Here is a 19,789-nt window from a genome sequence, read left to right as displayed (position 1 = left end):
TCCATTAACAATCCTTTGTCTTTTTCAAGTCAATTCTCCTCCTCCTCCCCCACCTCCACCCTGCTACCCACTTTCTGATTTGTATCATCATAGTTTAATCTGTTATTACATTTCATATGAATGGAATCATACATTTTCCTGTGTCTAGCTTCCAACGCTTTACGATGTTTTTGAGATTCATCCTGTGGTTGCCTGTACCAGTAGCTTCTCGTGCTCGTTGCTATGTAGCACTCCATTGTGTGACTGTGGCATGCTGTGTATCTGTTCTGTTGCACAACATGCATTTTCATCTAAGCCTCATTTCCAGCTCTGTTTTAGGTTCCTGCTACAGCTTTCTCTTTTTCCCTCATCAACTTCAAATGCCTGTGTCAGTTTCATAGTTGGTTTTCCTGGATTATGCTAAACTCTGTATACACAATTATTTCTTCAACCGAGGAAGTTTTGTTTTCTGTTACCTTTGATAGTTGACTGTGTTCCATCTATTCTGTCTTCCTTTTGAGAACCCTGGTTTCCCATTAGTTGACACTCCATTCTCTGGTCATTTATGACTGTTTTCTTTTCCCTAATTTTCACTTCTTTATACATTTACTCTGTATTGTGGGGTAGTGGCTCAAGTGTTTATCCTCTGCACCACTGATTTTCTGTAGCATCAACTAGCCTTTTTATTGCTGCCAACATCGACTTTGATTTTGTGTCTATTTATTTTTATTGAAATTCTCCTTGTTCTTTTTTATTATGGTAAAATGAGTGTGATTTTTTTTTTGACTGTGATATTTTTATTCTTTTTCTCTGGTTTCTACCAACTTATACTACATTTAAGATTTTTTTTTTTTTAAAGATTTTTATTTATTTATCTGACAGAGATAGAGACAGCCAGTGAGAGAGGGAACACAAGCAGGGGGAGTGGGAGAGGAAGAAGCAGGCTCATAGCAGAGGAGCCTGATGTGGGGCTCGATCCCATAACGCCAGGATCACGCCCTGAGCCGAAGGCAGACGCTTAACCGCTGTGCCACCCAGGTGCCCCAAGATTTTTTTTTTTTTAAGACTACTTATTTGAGAGAGACCGAGCATGAGTGCATGAGTCGGGGATGGGGCAGATGGAGAGGGAGAAGCAGACTCCCTGCTGAGCAGGGAGCCCGATGTGGGGCTCAATCCCAGGACCCTGAGATCATGACCTGAGCTGAAGGCAGATGCTTAACTGAGCCACCCAGGTGCCCCTAAGTTTGTTTGTTTGTTTTTTAATATTTATGGTATACTGTTGACCAAAATTTTCGTCTCTTCAGTGGTAACATTGTTTTGGTGAGTGTACTTTATCTGATTAGTTTTGCTGTTCATTAGCATTCCTGTTAGCTAGTCATCCAGCTAGTTTCCAGCAGGTCCAGAGAGCTGATTTAGACCTTCTAGTTCCAGGACTGCCTTTGTATCTCTGTGTGGCTGGCACCTTGGCAGTTTTGGGATTCCTTTGAAGTTTGACATCTCAACTAAAATTTCTCTATTTCCATGTGTTCATTTTTTTTTCAGCGGGGGAAGGGCAGAGCGAGAGGGAAAGAATCTTGAACAGGCTCCACACCCACACAGAGTCCACCATGGGGCTCAATCTCACAAACCTGAGATCATGACCTGAGCCGAAATCAAGAGTTGGACGCTTAACAGACTGAGCCACCCAGGCACTCCTATTTCCAAGTGTTCTTATAGTTCACTTCTCATTATTTGAGGTAATACACCCAAAATGCGTTTGTTCCTTTAGATCAAAGGAACTGGGCTAGGGATGCCTGGGTGGCTTAGTCAGTTAAGCGTCTGCCATCGGCTCAGGTCATGATCTCAGGGTCCTGGGATCAAGCCCTGCGTTGGGCTCCCTGCTCAGCCACCTCTGCCCCTCCTCCCTGCTTGTGCTTTCTCTCTTGCTCTTGCTTGCTTACTCTCTCTCTCTCTTCCCCCTCCCCGAATAAATAAATAAATATCATTTAAAAAAATAAGGAACTAGACTAATATAGCACATCACCCCATCACTCCAGTAACCCAGAGCTTTTTTCATGTTGTATCATGGTATCTGTGTGTATGTGTGTGTGTGCACTCATATAGGAACCCATGTGGGTGCATGTCATGCAGAAGCCAAAAATAAGCAATTTGGTTAATATTCTGTCTCCATTGGTTAGAAATTCACCAACTAGTGTTTTGTCAATACCACTGTCTTGATTTGGGCTTTTTAAAAATCCAAAATTCAAGATGGGATTTTCTCCGTGTTTGTTGCTCAACTTAGTATTCTGAACTTTGTGCAAAAAAAAGGGGGGTGGGATAAAAATCAGTCAAATAAAAGCTGAACTGAGACGAAATGGCAGAGTGTACATGTGGTAGGTATAGCAGCTGACGTCTGCAGTAGTTCTTCCTGTCTAGTATGACCTCGCCATTCTCCTCCTCCGGTGATGCTGCCTGTTCTCTCTCCTTGCGTCGGGCGGGGCTGGCCTTGTGCTGGGTATTGGCTAGCAGAACATGGCGTGTGGATTAGGTAGATGTGGGATTTTACTATATTTATTGCTTTCTAATCTTTTTTTTTTTTAACGTCATGAACATCTTTCTGAGTCAAAGGATGGTACTTAACAGCATGATTTAAGATAGCTGAATAGTATTTTATTGTATGTTTGTGCCATAATTTCCATAGCCTAATTTCTCTTATACATTTAAGACAGATCCTTTTGACAGAGTCTTTATAGTAAACATTGATTTTTTTTTCCTTAGGATTAATTCCTAGATGTGGAATATCTGAGTCAAAGTGCTTTGATACGCATTGCTTAATTGCTCAGTCAGAAGTCGTCCCACTTCATATTCCACTCAGCAGCGCATGACTGATCCCATTTCTTTAAATTTATGTACCTGATTCTTTTTTTTTTTTTTCATCTGTGCTCTTTGAGGGTGGGAACTTTTGAATGCTTGGCTTATTGCTTTATATCAGGTATTTGATAAATGTTTATCAGATGAATAGCTAACATTGTTATGCGACCGTATGTGAAATTTATTAACGAAAACGCCACAGCCTTTTTCTTTTTTGGTAGTTTACCAGGTACTTCATTCAATGGGAATATGCTTTACAATTTTAGATAATCGAGAGCAAAAGTCCATGGTTGAGTTACCGTATATGACAGCAGAGCAGACAGTGTAGATTAACAAGTTGGTAGGTAAGCAGAAATGGCTTTTTGTCAGTGCAGATAACGTTAGCTAAAGCAGTGGAATACTAATCACGGATGTTCTCCCTTTCAGGTGTGCTTTAGAGTCTTTTGGTTCAGCAGCTCATCAGAAGCCCCCCTGTGAGAGTGAGTCGTCTCAGTTGGTGTGTCCACAAGCCAGTGTGAGTAGGCTGACTTACGTGTCTGAACAGGAGAGCTCCTGTCCCGCTACCGCCTCAGATCTTGGCCCTGAGGGCCGCAAGGTGGGCAGCATTTCTGTTATTTCTTTAGTGAGGCTTATGGCTTTAAAGTGATACCGTTGTAGGAGTCAGACTGAAGTGGAGGCCTCGTAATTTCTGTTGCTGTTTTAACTTTAAGATGTGTGTCTCTGTGTGCATGTGTGCACGTGCATGCGTGTGTGTGTTTTGATCAAATAGCTACTCATGCTGAGTAGGCAGTAGAAGTACGACTATTTCAGTTTTTCAGTCTGGCAGAGGACCCTTGCCAGGCACACTGGCGTGAAGCGCACTGTGATCCACCTATGCTGTGGGATTCACAGGCAGTTAACTACGCATCTGCCTGGACTTAGTGATGGTTCAACAGAGGTTATTGGGAAGGATAAGTAATATACCGAAGCCATATTTTGTAAGACTGCTTGGCAGGGAGGAAGCAGACAAACAAATGAGGGAAGATATGGAGTTGTAAAATGCACACTGCATTGGAAGGACCCCTGGAAGTTTGGAATGACTGTAGTGAATTGTACATGGGAAAAGAGGAGAGGCCAAACCATGAAGAGTCTTAGATGTAGAACCTGGGAGTTCAAAGGTTCTTAAGCAGGACACTGACATGATCTGTGTTGATGTTTTATTTTATTTTTTTAATTTTCTTAAGATTTTATTTATTTATTTGAGAGAGAGTGAACACATGAGCCAGGGTTGGGGGGGGTGGGAGAAAGGGAGGGGAGAAGCAGGCTCCCCACTCAGCGCAGAGCCTGGTGCAGGGCTCTGTCCTAGGACCCTGGGATCAGGACCTGAGCCAAAGGCAGATGCTTGATCCACTGAGCCACCCAGGTGGCCCTGTGTTGATGTCTTAAAAGCTCATGGCACTGGCAGTGTGGAGGAGGCACTGAGGAGAGGCAAGATTAAAACCAGGAGAATTTGACACAAGGCTGCTGAAGGCAGGCGAGAGATGGCATGGGCTTGCATTAAGGTAGTAGCAGTGGTGCTGGGAGAGAAGCAGGTAGATAGGAGAGATTTATGTGAGAGAAGCTAGACTTTTATTATCTATGTGTGTGTTTTGTGAATATGAGAGTATTCAGTTTTTTAATGAGCTGAATTTGCCTGTTGTTTTCAGTACAGTCCTCCTCCAGCAAGCCCTTACTAAATATATCCATTAAAGTTACTATATATATGATGTCACCTTGGACAGATCATTGAAAGCGGTCTTTTTGATGATGCTGGTAAATGTTGAGTCTCTCTGTTCTTAGCTAGTGGTTACAGGCTGAGTTGCAGAGTTAGATGGGCTTTCCTTTGCTATTTTCTGAGATAGACTGTAACTTCCCCAAGCCCGTTTCTTCATCTATAAGGAGGGACAGTGATGTGAGAATAGGGCTTGGCACCGAGAAGTTACCACTGAATACAAACTGGCTGTTATTTATTTTTATTGAGTGGTTGATGGTGTTTGGTAAATAACCTGGTCTTTGTTTATTAATGTCTATTTCTGTTTGGTCTAAGAGAAATTTTCAAACCAAGTGTGGAGAATAGTCAGTTAAGTGCATCTTAACTTAAATGTAAATTCCAGCTGGTCCACCCTGCAAAGCTGTAGGCATCACTCCTAAGGTGATGCCTTATAATGAAATGAGTATATGAACATTGACTAGGGTTGTTACTTCTTACCTAAGAAAACAGAACCACATAATCTTAGAAATTGGAAAAAACTTAGTGCTCATAGAAATTAGCATCTTCAAGCATAACAGCAGTGTAAACAGGCAAGGGGGGTGGGAAAGCCTATGAGCCGCATTGATTCTTCCTGACCTTGTGTCGATTTCTTTCGAAAGCTTGCTCAGCCCCCACCCCTGTGTTATTAATTTAATTAGATTTTTGTCGTACGGCTTCCAGGAAAACGATCCCTTAAATTTGAAAGAAAGTACTTTTCACTGGTCCTTCATCTGTGTAATTTGTCAGAGAGGTAATTGGTATATATCTCCTCTTTAATCCCCTCCTAATTTCTGTGAAACGGTAGCTTAACACTTTCTAACTTTTCATCTTGAGTTTCACAGCTGTAAAAAGTTGGCCTTTTTTTCAGAGAGTTAATGTGTAGATCTCTTCTTTATTTGAGATTTTATCAGCATGGTTTGAATTAGTAAAAGTTTGTGGATTACTTAACATTTTTTGTCACATACAGAGTGATGTCACCAGTGAATTGAGCACCACAATTATTCGAGCCAGTCCAATTCCGTCAGAGGAAGAGGCTGTGGAAAGGCTGAGAGAAAAAGGTCCATTTCAAAGTAGAAGTAAAGTAGCACTATCATATGATCAGAAAAACTCCGATACAGACAACGTGACTGAAACGACTTCTCTGAGTAGCAAACCTGAAGATGTAAAACCTTACTTGAGGTTGAATAAAGATCTTTCCTCCAGGAGTGGAGAACTATCAGAAACCGGTGCAGTAGGGTTGACCTCTGACCCCAGTGATCTGGACCAGATCAGTCTGGCTCTACGGAGGAAGCCAGGTCTCACCCGCCCAGTTGTGTCAGCGATGCCACACCGCCCTGTGTCACACCAGGCATCTGTGAACAAAGGTGAAAGAGTAGCCTCTGAAGATACGTTAACTGCCGACAGTGCAGTAAGTGACCAGATTCCTCATCGGATGGCCCCTGGAAACCATGGCGCCCCTGTTCCCAGCACTGTGTCCTGTGGCTCTGCTCCTGAGGTGCAGAACGTGCCGACCGCAGTTCCTACGCTCTTGACTCAGCATTCTTTTACCACAGCTCCCTTTGCCCAGCAGTATTTGGGAACACTGCCTTCAGCTGGAAATGTCTCTTTGCCTCCGTGCCATGCAGGCAGCGCCACTGTCTGTGGATTCCCGGGAAGCTGTCCATATCCTGCTATTGCAGGAGAGCACGTTCAGAACTCTGTGGCCATGGGAATTTGTCTAGGACAAAATGTCAGCTCTGGATTGATTGGTGCCTCTTCCCTTTATAACCCATATTCTGATACCTTAAATCAGAATCTTCTAAGTGCAGCGAAACCTTTTCCTGTGCAGTCTGTTGGTGCACATTGTGGAATCGAACCGTGGGATTCAGGAATGCTGTCAGGATTTGGTAAGATGCTTTTTCTCTGTTATCGCTTATCGTTGCTGGCTATTATTTAAAAATGGAGGTTTCTCAAATGAGGCCACAAAACGAGTTTGTTTCAAGGAGATACTGGTTGGTCTGAATTTCTCTTAATTTTATTCGTTGTCCTAAATTGAGAACACAAACCATAATAGTTCTGTGCAAGGGTCCCTGACATGGCTTTAGAAAAACACAAACACTCATGCAGGTGAAACTCCCCAATGCCTTTGTCTTCCTGTCTCTCCTGTACTCAGCATTTAGACTTCTGTTATTCTTTCAACTAGGAACCGCCCAGTTTAGAATTGGCTCCCTGGAGGAGTGAGTCTCCTTCCACTTTTTAAAGTCTTTTGGGGGATAACAGTTGTGAGAGACAGCACCCTTCTACCCTTGTCTGCAGTGGTTGAACTGCCCCCATATTCTTTTGCTAGAGACAGCCACTGCTGGGTGCTATGCTTTCCCTGACACAGTGCACACGACCGCTGGCATGCTGTCTTCTCTACCCTCTTTTTCTTCTTGAGGAAATTCCAAAGTTACTGCATAAGGTTGGCGAGAAGATTGGTCTTATTAAAATTCTGGGTAGATGTGCAAACCCTGAAAGTTAGAGCCCTCTGTAAGTTTCTTATTAGGTTAGGTAGTGGCTTATATTTGTGGTAGAAGAAAGGAAGAGATTACTAATAGGCAATAACATTGAAGAATTGATTAGCTGCAGACTGTGGGTTTGATCAGTTGCACTTGTTCTTCCTGGGTTGGATACAACAGGAAAAAATTATTGGCCTGTGCTGAGGCTTATACGATGTCAAGGATTCCTTAAGATGCCGGGCACTTCATACCGTAGCTCTTGGGTATCAACAGGTAGTCTATAAAAATTTCCATTTAACCAATTGTGCTTTTACTCAGGTGTTTAATATACCTTGCATTTGACCATACTTTATCTTTACCCAGGGAAGGTAAGAGTACCTGAGGAATTGAAGTTTCCTCATGCTTGCTGCGTTGGCATTGCTTCACAGACCTTCCTTAGTGTACTTAATCCAACTGACCGCTGGCTACAGGTCAGCATTGGGGTTCTCACCATTAATGTTAATGGTGAAAAGGTAAGCTTTCTGTGTCTTTGTCATTTGACTTAGCAGTTGCGTGATGATTAATGCTGGATCTCTCTCTAGTACTTCCTTTTATACAGGGGAGTCTGTCCCCCCAACTTGCACAGAATCATTGCAGTGGTATATGAAAGAATAACATTGTGTCTTTTTCTTAGCCCCCCCCTTTTGTTGTAGTATGTCCAGTGAAAGAATTGAAGTCTGAATTTGTTTCTCATTTTTTATCAGTTATTTATCATTATATTTTGTTATTCATCAAACCATGAAAATGCGCATTTAGTGCTATTTAAACCACTGAAAGGTCTGATTTCTGCTTTTGTTTTGTTAAATGTGATTGAATATAAGTTGCTGTCATTTATCAAAAAGTTACTCCCCTTCAGTAAGGGGAGTCTTTTTGACTAATTTACCTGATCACGTTCTTACATGATCTTACAGTTTTAACATTAACTCTTACAGCAAGAGCGTCTCACGTGATCAGCTAGAGGTGCTGAAGTACACTATTCTGAATCTGCTCTCACGATTACAGTGACCTGTGTGCCCCTGAGTGAGCAGGGAGGGTGGGTAGTATGGTCAGCAACTCTTAGTTTGCTATGTCCTGGTTTTGCAACTGCTGCTCGCAGACGAGCGTTGGTGGATGAATTTACTTTCCCTCTTACTTCCTGGTAATAACCCTGTTTACCTGGGAAAATAAGATTGTGTCTGGTCTCCCTCCTCCCTTTTCTGAGCCTTTCCTCTCTGATCCTGAGGTTAGATGGAAAGTATGTGATTGGTGGAAAGCATTAAGGGTGAGAGATGAGCTTGGAGGCCCTTTTAGGGGCACTTAGGAAGTAGTGTTCCTTCTGGACGCAGGAGTAGAAAAGAATGCCCTTGTGTACAGTGAGGAGGGAGGGTTTGAAGTGAGTCATAATCATGCACTTGGAGGCCTGATTAGGACCTTGAAGGTCAGTCTAAGCCCCCTGATTGTACAGCCACAAAAACCAGTCCTGAACAATGTGTGGGGTACCAGGGGCTCTTTGAGTGGAAGTGAGGGTGTAGATAGCTATGTTTACTTTAAAACAGCCCAGGGAGCACACGTTCAACTTAGCTTCGTAAGTCTTCATAATTTTGGCTAATTGTACTTTACAGATAATGAGTTATAAGACTTGGATATTTTGGAAGAGAAATTTTTGGATTTGATAGTTTGGGAAGAAAGGGATCTTAAACCAGTTGATCCTAATTCTTGATTTTCCTAGTGAAGCCATTTCTTAATGAACTGTGTGGCTCTTTTTTTTTTTTTTTTTTTTAAGGTGGATCTTTCGGCATATCCTTGTCTAGTCTTCAAGAATAAAGTCATCATAAGACCTCATGCCACAGAAGAGATAAAAGTACTTTTCATACCATCTGATCCCGGGATTTTCAGATGTATATTCAGTGTTGCTTCTTGGCCATTTTCAGCAGATGCTGATACCATAGCACAAGCAGAAGCCCTGGCAAGCAGAGTCATTCTCACGGCTGTTGCTGAGACCCCTGTGATTGAGGTAACTACTTGTAAGCAGGTCTTTGTCATGCCTGGCATTTGAAGGAAGGCTGTTTAACCTTCGTACTTAGGAAAAATGAATATGTGGTTAAATATGCCACAAAGTTACTTTCAGGCTACCCGTTGGTTCTTAATATCTTCTTATTTTAGAACTTAAAATTATTTCTGTTATTTTATAGAAACACAGATATACTTGCTAGATGTGGGTGTTAGTTTGGGATGTCCCAGTCACTAGACATACTGGGTTGTTTATCTTAAGGGAGACTAAGAAATGGAACCAGATCAGTGATTATCCCTGGTGCTGTATGTAAATGTTGGATGTTATATATTAGCCTTTTTAAATTTTTTAATTATTTATTTTTTTAAAGATTTGTTTATTTAGGTAATCTCTATACCCATGTGGGGCTCAGACTTACAACCCCCGAGATCAAGAGTTGTGTGCTCCACTGACTGAACCAGCCAGGTGCCACATATTAGCCTTTTAAAAATACTTTAAGAAACAGTACAGTAAGCGGTTAGGTAGGGGAAATCTTGAATGTATGAATATAGGGAAAATAAGAACAGCTGCCCTATATTACATGAATGAGTGTTTCAGCTTGGAATAATGTTCAGTGACCATATCACATATGGATTTAAAAAGCATTTTGATGTTCGGTTGAATGGAAATGAAGACTAAGCTTCTTGGGTGCTGGAAGACAGCTCAGACAGTGTCTCTAGTGATGAAGAAGCCACCAGTGTTGACAGTTTTGCCAGAGTTTGAATACAATTGTTTTCTCCCTGGGGTACTTCTTCCACACACTGCATACCATATGTCACTTTGTCCAGATGTCACCTCACACTGTTGATAAAGTGGCAGTCCCTACCTGTCTCCTCATCTCCCACGCCCACTTCCTTTTCACTTAGTTTACTTTTCTGCTTAGCATTTTCAGCAGTGACGTACTAAATATTTACCTGTTTATTGTCTGATCCTTCTTGCCCCCACTAGAGTGTAAGCTCTTTGGGGGGCAGAACATGTGTCTCTTGTTCGTTTCCAGAATAGTGCTTGGCACATAGTAGGGGCTCAAGTAATAGTTGTTGAACTATTGATTCAAATAGAAAGTGGAAATAGCAATATTTCTAAATGTAGATGGTTTTTTGAAATATTATATTACATATATGTGTACCAAGACCAGTGATTATAGTCAGTTAGCTATTTCATCCATATTGTTAAAAATTTATGCATTAAGTCTGGCCATAGAAGACTTTGGATCATCTCTTGGGGAAATTGGGGATTGTTAGGCATTTTAAAGTATATTTACAGTTTCTTTGGGTTTTTTTTTTTTTTGAGATTTTATTTTTATTTTGAGAGAGTATGTGCATGAGTGGGGGGAGGGGTAGAAGAAGAGGGAGAGAATCTCAGGCAGACTCTGCTGAATGCGGAGTCTGATGTGGGGCTTGATCTCATGACCCTGAGATCTTGACCTGAGCCGAAACCAAGAGTTGGAGGATTAACCAACTGAGCCACCCAAGCGCCCCTGAAGTACATTTATAGTTTCCAAACGTGTTGGGAATGTTTCAGCTGCCTCTTCCCATTGTGTACTCCACACTAGAGTCAGAATATGAGTTGGGGGGGAAGGAGAGAGATTCCATACCGTGGTATGTGCTCAATTTATGTTAATGTTCCTTGTGTGCTTGAAAAGAATGGCTCTTCTTTCTCTTGAGTGCAGAATTCTTTCACATATCCTTTAGCTCTCATTTATTACTATGTGGTTCTAGTCTTTTGGCCTCAGGGAGGTGTCTTTGGATTTGTCTCTTTTTCCTTATAGTTCCTCTTTTGATTTTTGTCTTGGGTACTCTGAGCTCTTTTGTTATGTGCGTTTAGACTGAAGATCATTTTATCTTCTAAGTGAAATCGTTCCTTTTTAAAGTAACAATTCTCTTTCATCCTTCTTTTGTATTAGTTTGGAAGTTACACATTTTTATTCCCTTTTTATTCAGATTGGTTACTCAGGTATAAAATTAATCAAGAGCTCTGTTCTAGCCCAAACAACTCAAAAAGCTACAGTCATTTTAACGTTGATCTTTTCCTTCTGTAATATCTTTGACTAATACTTTAGTCCCAAATGTTTTAAAACTCCAACATTGAACTTTTTTTTAACAGATTGATCAAGCTATTTATACATTTTTTTTTGCTCATTGTTTCTTGAATCTTCTATTTTTACCTTTTTCACAGACTCTATTATCTGTATTTATTTATTTATTTATTTATTTAAAGATTTTATTTATTTATTTGACAGAGAGAGAGATAGCCAGTGAGAGAGGGAACACAAGCAGGGGGAGTGGGAGAGGAAGAAGCAGGCTTCCCAGCGGAGGAGCCTGATGCGGGGCTCGATCCCAGAACACCGGGATCACGCCCTGAGCCAAAGGCAGACACTTAACGACTGAGCCACCCAGGCGCCCCTCTATTATCTGTATTTAAAATGTACTTATTTTATAGTTAATCTAGATTATTTCTAGTTTTTCAGGTGCTGATTCTTCTGCTAGTTTTGCTAGTCTTCCTGATTATTTTCTTCATGTGGTTTCTAATTTTTGAATTGATAATTTAAATTTTTAATTTTATTTATTTATTTATTAAAGATTTTATTTATTTGTCAGAGAGAGAAAGAGAGCACAAGCAGGGGGGCAGCAGGCTCCTCGCTGAGCAGGGAGCCTGATGCAGGGCTTGATCCTGGGACCCTGGGATCATGACCTTAGCTGAAGGCAGATGCTTAACCGACTGAGCCACCCAGGCATCCCTGATAATTTAAAGTTAAATTTTTTAAATGTGAGTTCACGTCATGGAGGCTGCTCTTTGCCATAGAAATCCCATGTGTCCTGGTTTTTCAAAATGTCCAGGGAGAGGACTCTGTATAAATGCTGGGGGCACTAAAGGTTTCAGTGATTTTTCAGCTTAGAGCTCCCATGCCTACTGTGGTGTAGGCCTGGGCTTTTCTTTCCTACAAATGATCTTCTAACATCTACCCATCTCTGGACAAACTTCCCCGTTATCGTCTCCTGGCCTCAGACATGTAAACAGAATTTTTCCAGGTCCCTTTTCTTAAAAAGGCACTTCTTTGAATTTCTGCATTTGATGCAGGAAGTTCAAATTACATTCCAGCCTCACCCTGCCCACAACAAGCTCAGAGTCCTACCTTCTGTTCTCAGGAGGGTGTTGAAGCTCAACTGCCTTGGGAGTGGGTTGATCCCAGACCTTCATGGACCACCATGGAAGTCAGCTCCCATTTGCAAGTCTGTTTTTTATTTCCCTTTATATTTGACCAGGCTAAAGAAATTTATGTGTATTTTAAATATTATCCAACATTTCTGTATGTGTGGGTGTGAGGGGTCTATGTTGGGTTGTTCTCCAGTGTTTAAAGAAGTCATCTGTCATGATGACAGGCACTCATTTTAAACTTTTGATATGTCTATTTTGATATCCTTTTAAACATTTTCAGTTTTGTCAGAAATTTGGACTAAATCTGAAAATGCCAACATATATTTTGAAGGGAATTGAGAAGCTAAAATTGTATAATAATAGAACTCATAGCTCGTTGAAGGGAAGCTTATTGTCAGTTTGTCTTAAGATCTAACAGTCTTTTCAAAGTAGCAACAACAAATGAATTGCTTTATTGTATAGTTTATATTTGGATACATAGACTACCTCAAAAAAAGAATTTAACATTTATTTTTGTAGAAAATAGCAGTTATAAATGGCCTAGGGAAGCTTAGGTAAGTTTACATTTAATGCTGATTATTTGTGGCTGTAAAGAACAGTGATATGAATATAAGCTGTGGTATTTGTTGATATATTGCTTTTTAGAAATCAGTCTTTTCTTTCGTAATTAGGTAGAAACAGAAAAGAAAGATGTTCTTGATTTTGGCGACTTGACTTATGGTGGCTGGAAATCTCTGCCATTAAAATTGATAAACAAGACTCATGCCACTGTGCCAATCAGACTTGTTATTAATGCTGTAAGTACTAACATACAGTAAGAAACTTTACAGAGCACATTGATTGGGAATGGTAGACACTCCTGATATCATCCGTGATTAATTTTTCTTACGGCAGTAAATTTTTTTGTTAAGGATTCTGTCAACAAATTTAACATCACACCAAACATTGTACTATTGGCTTCATTGAAACGGATTCTTCTATTTCTGAACAGAACGCCGTAGCCTGGCGCTGCTTCACATTTTCCAAGGCACCCATCCATGCTTCTCTGAAAACAGCTCCATATGTCGACGTGATTGCTCAGCTGGCAGCTCCTTCTGTGGTCAACCACATGATGCCTGCCAGTTATGATGGACAGGTAAGCTGGGGGGGTTGAAGCACTGGCTTCGAATTAAAGAGGAAGTTAAGTTTCCAAACAGCTTATCTTTCATTAAGACTTAAACCTTAATGCTAGTGTAAATTTATTTTATTTTATTTTATTTTACAGGATCCAGAATTTCTGATCATTTGGGTTCTTTTCCATAGTCCAAAGAAACGGATCACTTCTTCAGGTATCATGTGTATGTTTTTTGGGAATTGCTTTACTCTGTAGCTAAATAAACCACAAAGTTAAGGCATATTTCCTTCATCAGTAAATGTGAATACTTTGAGTAATTTGTCAAATATTTTATGTTTTTTTTAAATGGGGCAAAGAACATGCATGCTGTTTTGGGTCAAACCCATGTATGGGTAACCCCAGCGAGTACCACTGAAAACTTTTTGGGATCTTTTCTGTTCACTGATTTTTATCACATCTACCAGTTGGATGTTTTCTTTCTTTTCTCCTTTCCCCTCCACGCATTTCTATTCCTCTTTGAATTCTTTAAAAGGTCCTCTTGCTTAGAATTTCTTGTGACCTCTGAGGACATAGTGTTGGACCACATGAGGCATTTAGAATTAAATAACTCTCTGGTCTCCGAACTAAAAGAATGAACTTTTATAGAGATTTTAGACTCAGCAGAAGAGTTCTTGGCAAGAATCGATATAGAAGTTGATAGCCCAAACCCTACACCAGTCATTAAAAGTATTGGTCTTCAAGCAAGAACAGGAATAGCTAGGATACATGCTCCAAAAGACTTACAGGTACCCTAAACTCTTCTTTTTGCCATGATTTCATGTTCACGTTGATTTCATTCTAATTGTGACATTGCTTAAAGTGTCGGTTTTACCCCATCCTCTAGACTATGCACTTGTTTGCCAGTATGGCTTCCTCAACAAAGCAGCACTTACCTTTGAAAAATGCTGGGAATATTAACGTTTACTTAGATATCAAGGTAAGAATTTGTGTCAGAATGCTATGACATAGTATTTCCTCAGACTGTGAGGCTGAGTATCTCCTCACGTACTGAAGGTTGCTCAGCTGCCAACCTTGGCAGAGTGCCATGGGGATCGAAAAGAAGAACCTATGTGAGTGCTTTAAAAGCTGGGGGTTACACTAGTATGGAATAGATGGCAGGGCACTTTAATTTTGACATCTGATGCTTCATATGTAAGAACCAAGTTCCAGATTAGTTCCTGAAAAATGTGTGTGTTATCCTGTGGGTAGGTGGAAGTGGAGGAGAGTGATCACATATGTAGACGTTATTTCCGAGACATGTGGGTGAGCAAGAGGGGATTAGTGACAGGAATGTCATGGGACGTCATGGGATATCATGGGATGTCATGGGATGGGAGATGAAGTTTGTTACGGAAGAGGAAGTGCCCTCTCCAAGAGAATAAGGCAAGGCGGGGCAGTGACAGAGAAGGCAGAAGGGAAAAATAACCTATCAGAGTAAATGAAAAAATGAGAGTAACTGAGTAAAAACCATATTTGCCTCAGTCGGCATTTAGTTATAATTGTATAAATATTTAGATCCCAGATCAAGGAAGTCACTTTTCAGTGGACCCAGAGAATCTGTTCCTTAAACCTGGAGAAGAACACGAAGTTATAGTTACATTTACTCCAAAGGACCCCAAAGCCTGTGAGGAAAGGTAATATAAAATTATTTATAATGACAAGTTTTTACTCTTCTCTCAAAACAGCCAATCTGCTTCAGTCCACAGCCAGAATGATAGAGTACATGTTTTATCTCACCTAATAGATAATTAAGCTCTGTTTAACCTTTTTTTGCCTCAGATTTTCTTCTTTTTGTTTACTAAAACTCTTTTATAACCAGCTGACTAGAAATTAAGTAATTACTATTTTCAAGTATATTCTGACAAAAGTAAATAATAAAATGTCGGTCTTGATGTTTCTCAGTAACCTTTCCTTGCTCTCCAAGGAAACCATTGCCAGTGGTTGTTAGTTTAAGATGCTTACCCACCCCCAACCCCACCCCGCCCCTTCTCCAGGTTTGTGACATTTTGGTGCCCAAATCATACGTGAATATTACCGGATAGTGGTCAGAGCAGCATTGTGATTCGTAAACAGAGCATGTTGTCCTGAGACACACGTGGCCTGCCCTCCACCTGGGTTACAGAATGCCTTAGTGCACTCTGTCTGCTCCTGTGACCTGGCGGAAAAGAGCCGGCCTGCACAGACGTGAATACTTGTGCCTGGAGTGCGTGCCCGCAACTTCACTGGTTAACTCTTTCATCTAGGAACTTTCCTCAGCTCCTCCCAAACTCCTCATAAACAGTAGTTGGTAATACTCCTGTGGCCCCGTGAACTTCCCCTCTCCTGTTATGTAGATGGTATTGTGACTGTCTCCTTGATGTATTCTTCTCTGTAATACACGCTCTAGGGGTGGGAATGTCATTGTAACCCCAGCACCCAGTTCCGTCTCTTGGGACAAAGGAAGCCTGTGGGGAATAGATGCCAATAAAATTGAATTCTGGACATTCACCTTAGATGGTTTTCTTTGTTAGGATCTTAAAAATATTCGTGCAGCCGTTTGGACCTCAGTATGAAGTGGTGTTAAAAGGTGAAGTAGTTTCTTCAGGAAATAAACCTCTGACGCCTGGCTCTTGCTGCTCAGATGTTCCGTCGATTTTGTCCAACAAGCAGTTTCTGGCCTGGGGGGGTGTTCCTCTTGGTAGAACGCAGTAAGTATGCATGTAGCAGCCTCTGCACACGAAGATTCTGCTGACATTACCTAGTGTTAGTCTCTACTGTGATAATTAGGACCACGTTAATGTTTTTGGAGTTGAAATAAAGCTGTCTTATATTCCTTACTCTTCCTATCATTAATTCAGAATGTTTTAATTAGAATTTTCACCTCTGCAATTCAAAAAATTAAGTTTCAGTTTTCTTAAGCTATTTTCGCTGCTGATTACCAAATTTAAGCGATTCAGAGTTTCTTTGTTCTCTCTGGAAAGCCCTGTTGAAAGGTAGGAAGAAAAAATAATCGGACACCTTGCATTCAGCGTGAGGAGTTTACAAAGCAGTTGGTAAATACTTTGTACTTGAGTATAAGGAGTCTTTAATAGAGNGAAGAAGCAGGCTCATAGCAGAGGAGCCTGATGTGGGGCTCGATCCCGTAACGCCGGGATCACGCCCTGAGCTGAAGGCAGACGCTTAACCGCTGTGCCACCCAGGCGCCCCTTGAATCTTATTTTTATGTGTACTTCGATTTATACATTTTGAATGTGAACTCTTAATAAATTGGCATATAATATATAGTATGGTAAAATATTTCTCCTTTCATAAGCTTAGCAACATAGCTAAAATTTCTCTTACCAACCTCACATATCACTAATTCATAACCTAGTAATTACTAAACTTCAGTGTTTCCTCTTTCCTATTTTGCATTTTCGTGTTTGACCTAAGTGTTTTACCCATACATTTCTGTGGCACCTGAGAGATAAGAAACGTCTGGCTGAATCTGTACCATAGGTATTTCTTTAAAATTATAGCTTTGTCAGTGCAGAAAGCATCAAATTGAACCTCCCTACTTTATAAGTTCGTACATCTGTTAAGCATCCATGTAGTCATATGTACCTTGTCGTGTTCCAAAAGCAGTTTTCAAAAAGACACAGGAAGATAAAAACAGTTGAGGGCTGACTGCTGGGGGGAAATAAGACATGGTCACCGTAACGGTAGTGCCCAAAGGCTCACCTGCAGACCCTGTACACTTGCCTTGATGTGGGTCTTGGTTCTGACTCTTCCCCCATCATCCTGAAACAAGTCACAGTGTTCAAAGGTTAAAAACAAACCAGTTACTGTGTGAGAGAGTATAGCTGTTCCTGCTACAGACTTTAGGAAGGTGTTTCTTCCAGGGTCCTTTTAAAGAGAAATCCATACAATATAGTGAGTCTCAAAGTAAAACAACGTCACAGTAAATACCCCTCTCCAGGATGCTCCCCCTTTGAGGTACTCAGTCCAGTCTGGACACGTCACATGTGAACACTCAGCTAACGGTGTTTTTTGGGTACTAAAGCATGTGCTGGCTTGTTTGAGACAGCTTAGGCCCCTAGAAGAAGGGTGGGCTGTGTGTCTTTAAGCAGCTCTCAGTAAAGATTCCCTCAGCTAGACCTTTAAAAAATCCTGAATGGCAGGGGGTTTGAGGTATTGTGCCCTCTTTAGTAACTCCTTTTGTTGGTCATGTCATATGCTTTTTGTAGCCAGTTAAGATGGAATACACATTGAAAGGAAGGGCTGAACAAGGGCATGTTCCTGTATAGAGGATTTTTCCAGTTCTGTATAGTTGAACCTGAACAATGTCCTGTATGCCAGATTTTTCCTTGAAACATTAATTTGTGGTCTGCTCCAATATATGTACAAATAGTGATTGAGACCTTGAAGTTCTGTGTTATGGAAGGTGGCCAAAATAACTTAGCTGTTCAGATCAGCCATTGGTGTCTAAGTAAAAGGAAGAGAAAATTCACTCTCCAGTATGCCCTGGCAACCATAGTCATTATTAGAGCAGACTCTGGCAAGCATCAGTTCTTGAGTGTCTCCATTGATACACAGCTTACTCTATTATTGCTCTTTCCTTTAATCAAAGGCAGAAGAAAGCTCAGTAAGAGTCATCATCAACCTTGTGTTGTTCCTGACAGAATTCCCCGCCTTGTGATAAAATTTGCAGCGAATGATCAGTATGGTAGAAATGGCTGCTCTTAAAATCTAGCTGCTCCAGATGCCATAACATCCTAAAATCTTACAACTCATCTGAAACAAAATTAATGTGTGCTAAACTTTTTTTAAAAAATAAATTACATTAGTTAAGTTGAAAATGGGGGCACTGTCTTGTGCATACTTCTGGACTTGTCACTGGCATTTTTTCCCTGACCCTCACCTGAGTGAAGGAACTTCAGGCTGTCCTTCTTTATTTCTTGACTTCCCTTCCTCGTGGAGATTCATGGACTGCCTTCTAGTCCAACAGATGTAAGTGTAAGCCCCATGCCTGCACAGGGAATTGACCTGAAGAGCTATCATGTTCCCTGTTTATTATAGTTGGCTAGGTGTCTTAACTGAGCCTGGAGGAGCTTGCCAGTCATGTGAGAAGGACACTACCTTAGTCCTTGGATGTTACACCACGTGATGGCTAAAAGTTGGCTTGCTGAAGGCAATAGCTCCATAAGAAGCATGCTAATGTATGTATAGTATGTGGTGCAGTGCCTGCCTAGCTAAACTATGGACTTGCGTTTCTGTAGTCCCCTTATCTCCATTGTAGTGTCTTGCATAGAATGATTTTTTCCACTCCAAGTATCTTGTGCTACTCCTTTGTAAGGATGTTGCAGCAGAGTTTATGATAAAGTGGTGTTCTGTCTGCTTAGAAAGAGATCTTCCTATTTTCTGTCCATTAGAAATGTCCTACGAAGCAGTCAGAGGCTGTGACCCACTAAGTGCTGGGAGAGGTTAGAGTAAAGAGGAAAAAAATCATATATAGTGGGGGGGGGTGCGGTGTTCTTATTGAGTAATGGGTTTTGCCTCAATTATAGATAGAAATGATAATTAATGAATTAAAATTGTATTTTGTAAGGATAAAGTGGTCTAAAGTGGTATTTCAGGGCAGAAGACATGAACAGACACTTCTCTAAAGAAGACATATGAATGGCCAACAGACACATGAAAAAATGTTCAGCATCATTAGCCATCAGGGAAATTCAAATCAAAACCACCTTGAGATACCACCTTATGCCAGTTAGAATGGCAAAAATTAACAAGGCAGGAAACAACAAATGTTGGAGAGGATGTGGAGAGAGGGGAACCTTCTTACACTGTTGGTGGGAATGCAGGTTGGTACAGCCACTTTGGAAAACAATGTGGAGGTTCCTCAAAAAGTTAAAAATAGAGCTACTCTATGACCGAGCAATTGCACTACTGGGTATTTACCCCAAAGATACAGATGTAGTGAAAAGAAGGGGCACATGCACCCCAATGTTCGTAGCAGCAATGTCCACAATAGCCAAACTGTGGAAGGAGCTGAGATGCCCTTCAACAGACTAGAATGGATAAAGATGTGGTCCATATATATAGTGTGGAGTATTACTCAACCATCAGAAGGGATGAATACCCACCATTTGCATCGAAATGGATGGACCTGGAGAGCATTAGGCTAAGTGAAATAAGTCAAGCAGAGAAAGACAATTATCATATGGTTTCACTTATATATGGAACATAAGAAATAGCATGGAGGACATTAGGAGAAGGAAGGGGAAACTGAAGGGGGGAAATCAGAGGGGGAGAGGAACCGTGAAAGACTATGGACTCCAGGAAACAGATTGAGGGTTTCAGAGGGGAGGGGGATGGAG

The 19,789-nt window shown here is 41.0% G+C and overlaps 1 protein-coding gene across 2 annotated transcripts in view; it reads left to right on the top strand.

Annotated features, from left to right (window-relative positions):
- CEP192 (centrosomal protein 192) overlaps nucleotides 1–19,789 on the top strand; it is a 135,178-nt gene that overhangs the window by 77,094 nt on the left and 38,295 nt on the right. For both annotated transcript variants that reach the window (XM_011229453.3, XM_019803391.2), the window contains exons 19-29: nucleotides 3,256–3,424; nucleotides 5,565–6,483; nucleotides 7,438–7,586; nucleotides 8,876–9,106; nucleotides 12,970–13,095; nucleotides 13,290–13,433; nucleotides 13,563–13,626; nucleotides 14,058–14,197; nucleotides 14,296–14,388; nucleotides 14,967–15,085; nucleotides 15,962–16,138. In XM_011229453.3, coding sequence (XP_011227755.1) covers nucleotides 3,256–3,424; nucleotides 5,565–6,483; nucleotides 7,438–7,586; nucleotides 8,876–9,106; nucleotides 12,970–13,095; nucleotides 13,290–13,433; nucleotides 13,563–13,626; nucleotides 14,058–14,197; nucleotides 14,296–14,388; nucleotides 14,967–15,085; nucleotides 15,962–16,138 — 2,331 coding nt within the window. The remainder of the gene's footprint in view (nucleotides 1–3,255; nucleotides 3,425–5,564; nucleotides 6,484–7,437; nucleotides 7,587–8,875; nucleotides 9,107–12,969; nucleotides 13,096–13,289; nucleotides 13,434–13,562; nucleotides 13,627–14,057; nucleotides 14,198–14,295; nucleotides 14,389–14,966; nucleotides 15,086–15,961; nucleotides 16,139–19,789) is intronic.

Source organism: Ailuropoda melanoleuca, chromosome 14 (genome assembly GCF_002007445.2).
Source record: "Ailuropoda melanoleuca isolate Jingjing chromosome 14, ASM200744v2, whole genome shotgun sequence".
Classification (NCBI taxonomy): Eukaryota; Metazoa; Chordata; class Mammalia; order Carnivora; family Ursidae; genus Ailuropoda; species Ailuropoda melanoleuca.
The sequence above is the reverse complement of the archived record's forward strand: the minus strand, read 5'-3'. Positions and strand labels throughout refer to the sequence as shown.